The sequence below is a fragment of the Dreissena polymorpha genome, chromosome 15 (assembly GCF_020536995.1).
Source record: "Dreissena polymorpha isolate Duluth1 chromosome 15, UMN_Dpol_1.0, whole genome shotgun sequence".
Taxonomy (NCBI): domain Eukaryota; kingdom Metazoa; phylum Mollusca; class Bivalvia; order Myida; family Dreissenidae; genus Dreissena; species Dreissena polymorpha.
In genome coordinates, this window is record NC_068369.1 from 65,740,505 (window position 1) to 65,756,681 (window position 16,177).

A 16,177-nucleotide genomic window follows, 5' to 3' on the forward strand; every position below is an offset into this window, starting at 1 on the left:
TCCGGTTTCCTTTTCCCTGCCTTCAGTGGGCAAAAATGCATTGTGACTAGAAAAGGCTGGATAACAGAAACAGGAATCAAACTGGTTCACTCCATGTTGTTATCACATTTTTCAAACACAACTCAAGTAAAGATAACCCGTCTCAATTGTATTACGTACATCTGGATTTAACTTATCAAATGCGACTAGTAGTCTCAAATTTATATTCAATCATATCAATGTCTTATTGTTATTTTAACCATTTTAATCAATTTATTGGTAAATGCCTCTTCTTTGCTTTTTGCGAAAAAACATCCGTTATACTAAAGGTATCATGATATGGGAAAATCGTTTATTTATCTTACCACACATGTTTGACGTTCATTTTCAATTGCACGAGTGCGTGACAAATATTTTTGTATTTGATAAATAGACACAGGGACGGTATACAACAATTATATACCCCAAGATATACGTAAAAGCCTCGTACCATACTTAATCGTGTAAAGTGTATGACCTGTTTATGCAATAAACGTTCAAGCTGATAAAATAATGGATTTACGACGGATAATAGATAAAAAAAAGTGGTGCATGTTTTGCAGTATTAAGTTTTTTAATTAAAAATTATTGAATTATATAAAATTGTCTATTTTGAACTTTCATGTTTTCAATTAACGTCGAATATCGTTTTCGAGTTACATAGGTATGTCTATAGTTGTGTCAAAATTATATAAGTATGAATGTTACCGTGGAATATTATCTATAATTAATTAACAATGTTTATATGGTTAAATGGATCAAATTTTGTTTTCTTCGGTGAAATTTATACCGAGCAAAAAACCATCGATACCGACGCATAGACTCGTAATTATTGGGAGATTGGAGGACAACCGATAGTCGGACAACGACTACCCGGGTGAAATCCTTTAAGACCAAACAAGAAATATTGCATTCTTTTTTAAGCTAGATGTTACTATTTTGTATTTTCGGATTTCACCGAAGCAGGTTCGTTGTTTGACATCCGATCGACCAAAAACGCACAAAAACATTATACCCTTGATCACAAATTTATTCACTGAATATTCTACATTTAATTTCGACCAGACCGTCTTGTTGCCCGGTTTGGACTTGTGGACATGGTTCCCGTACTCATCGTGTTGATCACATCTTCGATTCAACAGGACGTCGAGCAAATTGTGCCTTTTAGGACAACCTACTAGCAATTAAAATGGCGGATGCGGTAATGAAAGATTATAAGTAAACTCCGAAAAAGACATTTTATTGTTCATACTCAAATTGTTGTTTCAAACATAGCATTAACTTTCTCTCAGTTAAAAATGATGACATACTTTTATCTTTAAGAACAAATATTCAGGAAATGGAAGAATGTTTTGTTCAAAATTACAGGGAAAACAACAATAGCATGTGCTGGATACGCCACTGCTACATATGCATATATACACAATATAGTCGTCAGTTGTTTAGCATGTTTTGCCGTCGTTGCACTTGCATTCCTTGCAGCAACAGTTTGGAATCGTCTTACCTGAAGGATTCATAATAAAATAATGTTTAAAAGCAGTAATGCAAAAGCACGATGTATGTATTTACGAAAATGGCTCTCAATTTCAAAAAGCAAATATTTACCTTTCAAAGTTAAAGTCGTATACAAATATGATTTGAATACACGTCGAAGGCATTTGCAAGACGTAGAAACACTTGTATAAAACAACATACAACGACAACGTGGTCAAATATTCGGGAAATTATTAGAAATATAAAATGATAACGTATATGCTGTTGTTCTTACAGAATTGCACACATCATGTCCTAATCAAATCTAGTTTGTAATTTATGAATATTTCATAATCAATGCGCCATAAAAATGCGCATTACTGCTGTTTTATAAATCACATTTGTTTTTGTTTAGTCTTTCCAAATGATAATAAATGAAGAGCTTAAATGTAAATATTTGGTTGTAATTACATCATTACAATGTAAAACAACTAATTTGTTTACTGATAGTTGTATTTAAATATTTGTCTTACCGTGGTCATAGGTAAGCCCCTTATATTTGCACGATTCTGTCAATAAAATAGAAGAAACATCAAATGTTCAACAGATATATTAGTGTGAAATTAAGCAGAGCTCTTTAATTTTATCAATTCCATTTAAAACTACCATTTAACAGTTAAGTGTTACTGATGATTTGTACTAAATGACTTACAGTGTTAAATCTAAAAGTGCTGATTATTTGTGAATTACCAAAACGGATCCTTTACAAGCAAATGTACGAAACCCGTATGCGTAGCCAAAATTAAAACAAAAAACACTCCAGAGACCCTACGTGTTGATGCAGACGTTAACTTTATCTGAGAATTAGTCCAATTACGAATATGTTATGCAGCTTGTGTCATATAAAAAATTGTTTTTTTGTTTAAAATAATCGTAATTATTGTACCAAATACAAACAGAACGTTCGAATACCGACAATAAAACACTTTACATGAAACATACCTAACATAAGATGTCAAAAAAATGGTTTATACAACATGGTTATGTATATCCAAATTTCATCAAAGCATGAACGTTGTTTGACATCCCATCGACCCGAAAAGCACATAAAACATTATACCATTGACAACACATTTATTCACGGAATATTCTACATTATATTTCGACTAGACTGTCTTGTTCCCCGGTTTGGACTTTTGGACATTGATACCGTACTCATCGTGCTGATCACAACTTCGATTCAACGGGCCGTCGAGCAATTTGTGCCTTTTAGGACAACCTACCACAATTAAAATGGCGGATGCGGTAATGAAAGATTATATGTAAACTCCGAAAAAGACATTTTATTTCTCATACTCAAATTGTTGTTTCAAACATAGCATTAACTTTCTCTAACTTAAAAATGATGACCTACTGTTATCTTTAAGAAAAAATATTCAGGAAATGGAAGAATGTTTTTTTTCAAAACTACAGGGACAACAAACATAGCATGTGCTGGATACGCCGCTGCAACTTATACATATATATCAACAATATGGTTGTCAGGTGTTTAGCATCTTTTGCCGTCATTGCACTTGCATTCTTTGCAGCAACAGTTTGGAATCGTCTTACCTGAAGGATTTATAATAAAATGTTTGCAAGCAGTAATGCAAAAGCACGATGTATGTATTTACGTAAATGGCTCTCAATTTCAAAAAGCAAGTATATACCTTTCAAAGTTAATGCCGTATACGAATATGATTTGAATACACGTCGAAGGCATTTGCAAGAGGTAGTAACACTTGTAAAAAACAACAAACAACGACATAGTGGTCAAATATTCGGGAAATTATTAGAAATATAAAATGATTTCTTATATGCTGTTGTTCTTACATAATCGCACACATCATGTCCTAATCAAAACTAGTTTGAAATTTATGAATATTTCATAATCAATTCGCCATAAAAATGCGCATTACTGCTGTTTTATTTTCCAAATGATAATAAATGAAAGGCTTAAATGTAAACATTCGGTTGTAACCACATTATTACAATGTAAAACAATTAATTTGTTTACTGATAGTTGTATCAAAATATTTGTCTTACCGCGGTCATAAGTAAGCCCATTATATTTGCACGATTCTGTCAATAAAATAAAAGAAAACATCAAATGTTCAACATATATATTAGTATGAAAGTAAGCAGGGCTATTTAATTTTATCAATTCCATTCAGAACTACCATTTAACCGTTAGGTGTTACTGATGATTTGTACTAAATGACTTACAGTGTTAAAACTAAAAGTGCTGATTATTTATAAACTACCAAAACGGATCCTGTACAAGCAAATGTACGAAACCCGTATGCGTAGCCACAATTAAAAAACAAAACACTCCAGAAACCATACGTGTTTATACAAACATTAACTTTATCTGAGAATTAGTCCAATTACAAATCTGTTATGCAGTTTGTGTAATGTTAAATATTGTGGATTTTTTTATTTAAAATGAACGTAATTATTTTACCAAATACAAACAGAACGTTCGAATACCGACAACAAAACACTTAACATGAAACACACCTCACATAATATGTCAATAAAATGGTTTATACAACATGGTAATGTTTTCAAAAGAAAGAATTTTCCTGCTTTCTTAATTTTCTGTTGTAGAAATCAGTTGTAGCTATCCGACGGGAGTGGGCATTGTGCCCGGTTTTTAAATTTTCCACACAGTAAGGGTGCTTTAAAGTAAATATAGTACGATTTAATCAACGGTAATATTTAAATAACATACACAACAACGACGCGATAAGAACTTTCACATATAGCGCACTCAACTCACTTGGGCATGGTTTGCAGACAATCTCCCCTCCCAACTTGCATGTACAGTTTTTACAGCCATCGGAAAAGCTTGCTCCCAATTTGTACGTTTTTCCGTTGTAGAAACAGAGGTTATCGGCTTTGTCTTTGTGGATATTGAAATATAGCAAAACGCATATTTTAATATATAAGTAGGAAAAGCAAACCCATTACGCCCTAAACATCAAACATTCACTAAATGAATAATGGGGAAGATTAATAGATAATCATTTTACCAGCCCATTTCTACAATAAAGAAGAAAACAATACCCAACACCTACATTTATCTTTAATAAATTACTATTTTCTAGGAGCATCGTTATCTAGGTATAAACATCAAAACAAACGTCGAACGTCATTACATTGTTAACCACACTTTAACGATCACGACTTATTTAAGCGATGGTTACTTTATTCTGTGATTGGCCTAGAATTTCTGTTCGGACATTACGGACATTCAGCATTTTCTAACGAACTTGACACCAATGCTTTTCATTGATCCCTCTACGACTCAGAAACATGGACTGAACCGTGGCTCAGAGCCCATTTTTATTATTATACAAATGTCTCTCCATCTGTTTAAGTGGAGATTTGAATGCACAAAAATTAGTTGTGTTTGTTAACTTTTTTTTTCGGACATTAAAGGACCATTTATTATCAAGAAATAATATGGAAGTATACAAAAAAATACAAACGTCAGTTATACGATGATGGCAAATTTATTTCATAAGTTTATCTGAAAGTGAACATTTTGTTTTGTTTACGTGCATGTTTATAAATGAATTTCAGCGAAACTTTACGAAATATGTACACAGGAAATTTAATAACGCATTTCATTTATCTTACGGCAATGTTTTTTTTAATGACACACTGTTAGAAAGAACTGTTTTACTCGGTTTCACGACTGGTCCATCGTCTTGGGCGGACACGAAGCCGACAAGTGCGACAGCAGCCATAATTACAAGCACAATTTCCATTGTCCAATACAGTGATCCCGTCTACAAACAGAAGTTCAATACATACAATATATGTATATTGTATAACTATTGATACTTTAATTATAATTTGCAGTCACGATTGTAGCACACTACATTACACTGTTAAACATGGGCATTATTGAATACAAATTGTGTTAAATTAACAGTTTTAACTCAAAAAGTCTTCCGAAGTTATGGCAATTTGTGTTTTTGTTGTTTTCTTTTTCACTTTACCAAAATTTAGATATAAATAAACTGTTACTTTTTAAGCTAAAACTTTATTCGTATCTTTAAGATTGTATTCCACTTGCAATTCCTCGGATGTTTTATCGGTATTATCAGCTACACGAAATCGAAGATACGGTGGCACGAAGACTAACTCGAGGCTGTTACATTCTAGTAGACAGACCACTTTTAAATAGGTAAATACAAATGCTCTGTCGACCTCGGCAGTTATTGTCGTTCCTTGAAAAACAGTGTTTATTTGTCGGACTACCGTTGGCATCTTGAGAATCATATGCATGGGACACATGTGTATAATCAATAAAACATTACACAAGTATGTTGTCTGTGAACATGTATTCGTTTCTTTTGTACGTGTCAAAAATAATTGTACTCAAGTCTTGACTTGAACAACTAATTAACGCAAAATATAATACAAGTTTTAAACAGTGTAAAGTGTCCATGTCAGTTGCCCTATAATCAACAAAACAATATGATCTGGGAAAACTAGAATAAATGCATTTGCTTTAAGTGTCGTCCAAGCTTAGCCGTACAGTCGAATCAGGGACGACACTTTCCGCTGCTGTTATATAATTTTTCATATAAAAAGTCTCATCTTAACGAAAATCCATTCTGGGCGGAAACTGTCCTTACTGATAAGCCTGTATGGAATAAACGGATTTATCTGTAACTGCATTTGACGCACATGCTGTAAGCCTATTTTTACAGAACGAGGCTCGTCTAATACAACCCTATTAAATGCCACATTCATAAACCATTCCGTATCTATCACAAAAAGTAGCAGAAATGTATATCGTTGATTACCATACATTTTTAATTTATAAAAATGCATTTAAATGTACCTTTGTGTTCGAACAAACCTGTAAATAATACTTATAATACAAACATGCACTCAAATTGTTTATATATCATGCTAATTAAATGAACTGGAATGAAGGTCATTTTAATAATAAAGACATCATAATGCGTTATATTTATAGTAATATATTCATGGCAGCTGTATAGCTTGTGCTTGTGATAGACCCCGTTACAACGGAATTACAGAAAAACTTCACGTTGCATCTTTAGCGAAAGCCATTCTGAAGGCACGCTATCTATCCTTGCGTGTCGAATTATTGTAACACCATTCAACAGAGTAATTGCTAAGTCAAATCATTTGATGAATAAACCAAAATCGTATGTATGAAATAATTGTATCCTCAAGCCTTTTCAGGAGCGAGAAGGATTACGATGATGATGATGATGATGATGATGATGATGATGATGATGATGATGATGATGATGATGATGATGATGATGATGATGATGATGACGATGACGATGAAAGATGAGCATACTAAATAAAATATAATTATTATTAATCTTATACCTTTTATGTGTAAAACTGTTTAATAACTTTATTTTTAAATAAAGAAAACATCATCAATACATATTTATTACAATAATGTTAGTATAAGAATAAAAAAAATAAACCAATCATAGAACTATTATAGCAACGATATAAAAATAATCTAACCTTTATCAAAAGTCACTCTTTCTCTTACTTAGTATACACAGTTTGTAATTATACTCTTTAGACGCAACGGTGATATTTATATGAACATTGGTGGCTCTCCGCAAAAAATTAACAACGTTTTACTTGTCATTATGTAATTAATTTCGTATTAAATTCGTATCCTGTTTACGTGATACATCATGTTTACTTGTTAATTGGCTCGTTGTCATTGGATCATTGTCATCAACCTTGAATCCAGTTTTCATGACATTTGTGATGTTGACGATGGAAATCTCCATAAACTAATATTAAAGCCACCACTCCACAAATACAAATACCACGATGGCTAGTGAATCTTCGGGAGTAAATAAGGTCAGTAAAATATGTTCGGAGAAGTATTATTCTATTTGCTGTTTAACATAAACTTATTATTATGAAATTCTTAAGAAATAAATAGTTTAAATTCTTTCAGTAGAATTGGTTTCATTTTATCACGAATTGAATTAATTTCGGTGATCGGGGGCCTTAAATAAAAGCATATTTGTGTTATAATCAAACATAATTATGTGATTTGTGTACTTTCAACGCTGGTTACTTTGCGGATTAATAGACAGAAAGTGTTGTAATCAATATTGTTGCAATTTGTTTCAGGGGTTTGTTACAGTACTGAAAGTGGTATCCCTTTATTCAGGAAAACAACAGAAACATAACAAATAATGCCACCGTTTATTTTGTCTTTTCTTATTAATTGTATCAATGTAAAATACTGATTTCACTTAAAATAAACGGTATTTGCATAATAATTGTAAGCTTATTTTTATATTATGCCCTTGTATATACACTTTTGTTAATTTGCCCGATGTCTGACGAATGTTTAGCAATGGCCAATTCATTAACATTTAAGCAAGTCCATTTAACTTTACCAACATAATGCTCTTTTTTAATCAGTGACAAGTTTTATTCACAACAACATGGTACGACGAACGAGCCCAGATTTATATGATATGTACTTGTAATAAATCAAAACACATTTTTAATTAAATCGGTGCCAAGTTGTTATGAACAATATCATGGTACAAGCCCTAGCCCAGATTTTAGTAAAACACGATTCATAATGCAAAATACATATTTGATTGATTATTGTGTTTTTTTAGACAAGCACATTAAATGTAATGATGTCACAAATAGTCAACTTTTAGGCAACACAATAAATAAAAAAGGCAAGTAAAAAAACTATGTTAGGTTCTATATGCTGTAAATATACTGGAAAAGGCTTATTTACGCACAAACCTGAGACGTTGCAGTTCATCTGAAATATATTTGACAGGAGCTTTGTGCAAATGATTTCATTTAGAAAAGCATGTATACATGAATATTAATATAATTATGGACATACAACTGTACTTTTAGAATAAAATGGACAATAGCGTTGTTTGTTTAAATTGTGTGTGATACAATTGTGGATTGTGCGTCAAATTATAACAGTTGGGATGGCTGCGTGGTAGTGACCAAAGCATTTGAATCCAGCTTTATCGCGTTATTTTGCTAAAATAATGTAATAAAGGTTGTAAAATCAAATTTAATTTATTCACGGAAAAAAATATGATTTAATACCCAAATTTAACGTCACTGCATTGTATGTTTTGATACTATAACATCGAGTCGAACAAATAGATGCAACCATAATCATATATTAGGGTATTTTCATCAAAATTGGTGAAGACGCCCCTGTCGCGTCGTTTTGATTAAATAATCGCAGTCAACACGAGTCTGTACGCAGCCAACACGAGTCTGTGCGCAGTAAACACTAGTCTGGGCGCAGTCAACACGAGTCGGGGCGCAATGAACACGAGACTGGGCGCAGTCAACACGAGTCTGGGCGCAGTCAATACGAGTCTGGGCGCATTCAACACGAGTCTGAGCGCAGTCAAAACGAGTCTGGGCGCAGTCAACACATGACTGGGCGCATTCAACACGAGTCTGGGCGCAGTCAGTACGAGTCTGGGCGCAGTCAACACAAGTCTAGGCGCAGTCAACACTAGTATTGGCGCAGTCAACACGAGTCTGAGCGCAGTCAACACGAGTCTGGGCGCAGTCAACACTAGTCTTGGCGCAATAACGAGACTAGGCGCAGTCACCGCGAGTAAGTGCGCAGTCAACAGGAGCCGGGGCGCAGTCAACACGAGTCTGGGTGCAGTCAACACTAGTCTTGGCTTAAATAACTCGAGACTAAGCGCAGTCAACACGAGTATGTGTGCAGTCAACACAAGTCTGTGCACAGTCAAAACGAGTCTGTGCGAAGTCAACACGAGTGTGGGCGCAGTCAACACGAGTCAGGGCGCAGTCAACACGAGTATGGGCGAAGTCAACACGAGTCTGGTTGAAGTCAATTCTAGTATGGGCGCAGTCAACACGAGTCTCTTCGTAGTCAACACGAGACTCTGCGCAGTCAACACGAGACTGGGCGCAGTCAGCACGAACCAGGGCGCAGTCAACACGAGACTGGGCGCAGTCAACACGAGACTGTGCGCAGTCAAAACGAGCATGTGCGCAGTCAACGCAAGTCTGGGCACGGTCAACACGAGTATTGGCGCAGGCAACATGAATATAGGTGAAGTCAATACGAGTCAGGGCGCAGTCAACACGAGTCTGGGCGCAGTCAACATGAGTCAGGGCGCAGTCAATACGAGACTGGGCGCAGTAAACACGAGTCTGGTCGCTGTCAACACGAGTCTGGGAGCAGTCAAAACGAATCTGGGTCAATACGAGTATGGGCGCAGTTTACAAGAGTACGTTCTCAGTCAACACGAGTATTGGCGCAGTCAACACGAGTCAGGGTGCAGTCAACACGAGTCTGGGTGAAGTCAATACGAGTCTGGGCGCAGTCAAAACGAATCTAGGCGCAGTCTGCACGAGTCTGGGCGAAGTCAACAAGAGTCCGGGCGCAGTAAACACCAGCCTGGGCGCAGTCAACACGAGTCTGGACGCAATCAAAACGAGTGTGGGTGCAGTCAACACGAACCTGGACAAAGTCAATACGAGTATGGACGCAGTTATACATTAGTCTGGGCGCAGTCAACACGAGTCTGGGCACAGTCAACATTAGTCTGGGCGCGGTCAACACGAGTCTGGGCGCAGTCAACACGAACCTGGGCACAGTCAACACTAGTCTGAGTGCAGTCAACACGAGTTTTGGCGCAGTCAACACGAGTCTGGACGCAGTAACCCTAGTCTGGACACAGTCAACACTAGTCTGGGCGCAGTCAACACTACTATTGCCGCAGTCGACTCGAGTCTGGACGCAGTCAACACGAGTCTGGGCGCAGTCAAAACGAGTCTGGACGCAGTCAACAATAGTCTGGGTACAGTAAACACTAGTCTGGGCTCAGTCAACACGAGTCTGGGCGCAGTCAACACGAATTTGGGCGCAATCATTACGAGTCTGGACGCAGTCAACACTAGTCAGGGCGCAGTCAACACGAGTCTGGGCGCAGTCAACACGAGTCTGGACGCAGTTAACACAAGTGTGGGCGCATTCAACACGAGTCTGGACGCAGTCAAAACGAGTCAGAGCGCAGTCAACACGAGTCTGTGCGCAGTTAAAACCAGTCTGGTCGCTGTGAACACGAACCTGGACGCAGTCAACACGAGTCTGGGCGCAGTCAATACGAGTCAAGGCGCAGTCGACACAAGTCAGGGCGCAGTCAACACGAGTGTATGCGCAGTTTAAACGAGTCTGGTCGCTGTGAACACGAACCTGGACGCAGTCAACACAAGTCTGGGCGCAGTCAACACGAGTCAGGACACAGTCAACACGAGTGTATGCGCAGTTAAAACGAGTCTGGGCGCTGTGAACAAGAACCTGGACGTAGTCAACTCGAGTCTGGGCGCAGTGAACACGAATCAGGGCGCTGTCAACACGAGTATGGGCGCAGTGAACACGAGTCTGGACGCAGTAAATACGAGTCTGGGCGAAGTCAACACGTGTCTAGGCGAATTCTTCAAGAGTCTGGGCGCAGTCAACACGAGTCTGGGCGCAATCAACACGAGTCTGGACGCAGTCAACACGAGTCTGGACGCAGTCGACACGAGTCAGGGCGCAGTCAACACAAGTCTGGGCGCAGTTAAAACGAGTCTGGTCCCTGTGAACACGAACCTGGGCGCAGTCAACACGAGTCTGGGCGCTGTCAATACGAGTCAGGGCGCGGTCAACACGAGTCAGGGCGCAGTCATCACGGGTCTGTGCGCAGTTAAAACGAGTCTGGTTGCTGTGAACACGAACCTGGACGCAGTTAACACGAGTCTGGGCGCAGTCAATACGAGTCAGGGCGCAGTCAACACGAGTCAGGGCACAGTCAACACGAGTCTATGCGCAGTTATAACGAGTCTGGGCGCTGTGAACAAGAACCTGGACGCAGTCAACTCGAGTCTGGGCGCAGCGAACACGAGTCAGGGCGCAGTCAATACGAGTCTGGGCGCAGTCAACACGAATCTGGGCGCAGAGAACGCGAGTCTGGACGCAGTCAACACGAGTCTGGGCGCAGTCAACACGAGTCTAGGCGAAGTCTAAACGAGTCTGGGCGCAATAAACACGAGTCTGGACGCAGACAACACGAGTCTGGACGCAGTCAACACGAGTCAGGGTGCAGTCCACACGATTCTATGCGCAGTTAAAACGAGTCTGGGCGCTGTGAACAAGAACCTGGACGCAGTCAACTCGAGTCTGGGCGCGGTGAATACGAGTCAGGGCGTAGCCAACACAAGTCTGGGCGCAGTGAACACGAGTCTGGACGCAGTCAACACGAGTCAGGGCGCAGTCAACACGAGTCTGGGCGCAGTCAACACTAGTCTGGACGCAGTCAACACTAGTCTGGGAGCAGTCGACACGAGTCTGGGCGCAGTCAATATGAGTCAGAGCGCAGTAAACACGAGTCTGGGCGCAGTCAATACGGGTCTGTGCGCAGTTAAAACGAGTCTGGTCGCTGTGAACACGAACCTGGACGCAGTCAACACGAGTCTGGGCGCAGTCAATACGAGTCAGGGCGCAGTCAACACGAGTCAGGGCACAGTCAACACGAGTGTATGCGCAGTTAAAACGAGTCTTGGCGCTGTGAACAAGAACCTGGACGCAGTCAACTCGAGTCTGGGCGCAGTGAACACGAGTCAGGGCGCAGTCAACACTAGTCTGGGCGCAGTGAACACGTGTCTGGGCGCAGGCAAAACGAGTCAGGGTGCAGTCAACACAAGTCTGTGAAAACAAGATGTATGCCCAAAGAGCACAGATTCCCTCAACCTTAATCTCAAAGTCGTGCAGGTAGACTCACACATCAATTATCAGGTAACTATCTGAATTATAATGATTGTTAAATGCATGATTGATTAACACTGTATTTGCCAAGAGAAAAACATATGTTTAAACCAAATATCTGGAAGCGTTTCGCAAAAAAAAATCCAGAGAAGTGTTGTTTTAGAGAAAATTGTTAAGCCCAAGGCCGTTACTTCGTCAACAATCAATGGACCGAAAGTTAAGTCGAACCTGATATGTAGGCCATGTAGGTAGATTCACACAACTAAACTTAGGTCAGTCTCTGAAAGCGTTTCGGACAAAAATTCCGTTTTAATATTATTTTAAAGAAAATGTCCAACGCCTATAACTTCGCCAAAAATCAATGGACCGGAACTAAACTCGATTTTGATATGGAGCTCATGCAGGTCGACTCATATACCAAAAATCCGGTAACTATCTCAAATCGTTAAGAAAGAAACTCCGGAAAGGAATACCGGACAGACGGACGGACTGACGGACTGCTTTATGCCACCCTTCCGGAGGCACACAAAAAACGCCACGAAACAAACAAACCTCAACAAAACAACCACATACCAACACAAAAAACCAACAAGAAATCAAATAAGAGCAATACAAATATATGTGCAATTATATTTCTTTTTTTTGTACTTTTGCAGGCTCGTTTGCTGTGCAATTGCGTCATAAAATATTTGGACACAGCTGCAACGAATTGCCAAAGTGGCGACCAAAACAACATTTCCAATAACTGTTCTGATATTTACATCCTGATAAACGGTACGTGCTGTTATTGTTAATATATATTGAGTGGTTGACACAACAATTGGGAAACGAATGCTTTTGCATGTCCGCCTTGATTTAATTTAAGTATTTATTTTCATTTATCGAGTAAGGTTTCACTTGCATCAAACATTATAATCTCAACGTGAATTATCGACTAACAAGAAAGAAGATGTATTCCCAGGAAAAAGCACAGGCTTCATTAGGTAGAATAGGTATTTCAATAAACTTTCTTCTACATACACATCTTGTCATTAATCCTATCATATACATTTAAATTTTAAATACACAGTATCTAAATGTAATATTTGAAATACACAGTTAATTCAACAAATTAGTGTGGGCGCAAAAGTGTAGGCTGCCAAAATTTGTGCTCTCATATTTCGGATTATTTTGAGAATACCAGTGACAGGAAAAATGTGATTTTTGTCAGTGATATTTATTAATGTTTGACGGATGCAATACTTAATTTATCTTTAAAAAAATGTATGCTAAAAGTAAAATATTAGTAGAAACTATTTGATCTGTGTTAATATTTTGGGAATATTTTATCAACAAATTAATATTTTTCCTGTGGTGAACACTTTCTCAACGGATTAATATTTTACCTGTGGTGATCACTTTCTAAACGGATTAACATGCTTGCAATCACAATGTGTCTGATTAGATATAATAGGGACCAACTATTGGATTTATCTGCAGTGTCGAGAAATCATACAATACCAAACTAAGGAACGTTAACCATTTTAAAGCAATACAATCTTTTGAAATATAGAGGTACCCGAGGCGGTAGAGATCAAGAGTTACGTGTATGGGACACAAATAGTGGAGTAAATTTAAATAATCTACAAAGTTTACTATCACAAATTACAACTGTAACATCTTTGAAAAGACACAGCACACAAAACATTTCAGATGAAAACGTAAACAACCTCTCATACCCCAAGAAATGCAATACACTAAATGGTTTAAACGAAAAAATATCTTGCCTTACATTGAACTGTCATTCTGTTGTCAGAAACAAAGATGTTTTGATTGGTCAATATCTGAGAGAAGAAAAAAATCGACTTTGCCGTATTCACAGAAACCCGGTTCTCAGATGAAAAGCAACACCAAATAGATACCTCAGACTTAAATCAAAATGGTTATACAATGAGTACTGTAAATCGTTCAAATAGAACAGGCGGCGGAGTGGCTTTAACTTGTCGGACTGGGGTTACTGTACGAAAAGTGTCAAGTAGTAATACCCGGACATTTGAACATGGTATATGGCAACTGATTCTCAAAAACATTACAATTAATGTAATTGGCGTTTATAGACCACAATCATTAGGGACTGAACATCAATTTTTAACAGAATTTTTCGAATTCATGGAGAACATTGTTCCCAACTATTCAAATCTTATGATTCTTGGAGATTTCAACTTGCATGTTAACAAAACGAACAGTGTTGTGACTGAATTTAAGAATTCTCATGTAGCAATGGGTTTGGAACAACATGTTAATTTCAGCACACACACAGAGGGAAATACACTCGACCTAATAATCTCTGAGGCTACAAATGGTATTGAAATCAATTCGTGTGAACCAGGCCCTTTCTTTTCGGACCATTGTGTAGTTAAAGTCGTTACCAAAGTACAAAAAGAAAAAATCAAGAGTCAAACAATAAAATTTCGAAATGTTAAAAACATAGACCACTCAGCATTTACTAACGACCTCAATGAAATGTCAATTACAGCAGACAAAGTAGACACTTTTGTAGAGCAATTTGAAGATGAAATCTGTAGAATTCTTGATAAACACGCTCCATACATTGAGAAAAACAAAATATGTCGTGCACCAAAACCATGGTTTAATGAAAACATTCTTGAACTAAAACGTAAAACACGCACACTGGAACGCATGTGGAGAAAATAAAACAACCAGACCAATATGAACTTTTCAAAAATGCCAGAAATAAATACACTTTTGAGTTGAATGCAGAGAAGCAACGATCGCTTAGTCAAAAAGTAATTGATTTTCACGGAGATTCTAAAAAACTCTACAAGTTTGTATCAGAATTAACAGGAAAAAAATACTGATAACCCTATCCCGGAAGGTGAAAGTGACACCGCGATAGCTGAAAATTTTGCCGATCACTTTCTGGATAAAATTAACAAAATTCGAGATGCCCTTGCAAGTTTCGAAAAATACACACCCGATCACAAGGAAGTGCCATGTTTCGGTATGTTCGAGGAGCTAACCCAAGATGAAGTGAAAAAGATCATCAATCATCTTCAAACAAAATCATGCGAACTAGATGCATTGCCAACAATAGTACTTAAATCATTTTTAAACGAGTTACTATCGTTCGTGACAAAATTGGTTAATCTCTCTCTGAGTCAAGGAGTTTTTCCTTCAAAATTTAAACAGGCAATAGTAAGACCACTTCTTAAGAAAATTGGACTAGACCTGGGTTATGCCAACTATAGACCAGTGAGCAACTTATCGTTTCTATCGAAAGTGATTGAAAAGGCTGCTCTGTTTAGACTCAATATACACGTAAATGAAAACAATCTCCTTCCAAAAAATCAGTCAGCCTACAGACAATTCCATTCTTGTGAATCTTCTTTACTTAGACTAGTCAATGATATACTCGAAGGTATGGAAGAACAAGAGGTTACAGCACTTATCGCCATTGATTTGAGTGCTGCCTTCGATATAGCCGATCATGACATTCTACTAGACGTGTTGCAAAAACAATACGGTGCATGTGGCACGGCATTAAACTGGATAGACTCGTATCTTCGTCCAAGAAGCTGTCGCATAAGTGTTAATTCAGCTTTATCGGCGGCACGTTCTTTGGAGTGTAGTGTCCCCCAGGGTAGTTGTCTTGGTCCATGGCTCTACCTGACGTACGCTGGAACACTGTTTGATGTCGTTCCTCCCTCCATCACAGTCTACGGTTTTGCAGACGACCACACCGCAAACAAGCGATTCAAACCTACATCTTCTGTTGAAAGAATTGCCATTCAAGAACTTGAAAGTTGTGCACTCGTTATTAACCAC

The 16,177-nt window shown here is 38.0% G+C and overlaps 2 protein-coding genes and 1 long non-coding RNA gene across 3 annotated transcripts in view; all 3 read right to left on the bottom strand.

Annotated features, from left to right (window-relative positions):
- LOC127859808 (uncharacterized) overlaps nucleotides 1-16,177 on the bottom strand; it is a 436,037-nt gene that overhangs the window by 143,542 nt on the left and 276,318 nt on the right. The window lies entirely within an intron of this gene.
- Nucleotides 1-16,177, bottom strand: part of LOC127859372 (uncharacterized) — a 184,900-nt gene that overhangs the window by 97,018 nt on the left and 71,705 nt on the right. The gene's annotated exons all lie outside the window — the stretch shown is intronic.
- LOC127859369 (protein kinase C-binding protein NELL2-like) lies at nucleotides 1,257-7,188 on the bottom strand. Its single transcript, XM_052396731.1, has 5 exons — nucleotides 7,066-7,188; nucleotides 5,222-5,327; nucleotides 4,313-4,435; nucleotides 2,025-2,060; nucleotides 1,257-1,522 (listed from the first exon to the last, which is right to left on the bottom strand). Exons 2-5 carry the CDS (start codon nucleotides 5,304-5,306, stop codon nucleotides 1,461-1,463), a joined length of 306 nt encoding a protein of 101 aa, XP_052252691.1. The 5' UTR covers nucleotides 5,307-5,327; nucleotides 7,066-7,188; the 3' UTR covers nucleotides 1,257-1,460.

What these genes read in the sequence shown, in the direction of transcription:
- LOC127859369 (XM_052396731.1), bottom strand. Translation starts at nt 5,306, where the DNA reads ATGGAAATTGTGCTTGTAATTATGGCTGCTGTCGCACTTGTCGGCTTC. An exon ending in TGTCTGCAAACCATGCCCAA is followed by an intron (nt 2,061 to 4,312) that starts GTGAGTTGAGTG and finishes TTTTATTGACAG; the next exon opens with AATCGTGCAAATATAAGGGG. An exon ending in GGGGCTTACCTATGACCACG is followed by an intron (nt 1,523 to 2,024) that starts GTAAGACAAATA and finishes TGAATCCTTCAG; the next exon opens with GTAAGACGATTCCAAACTGT.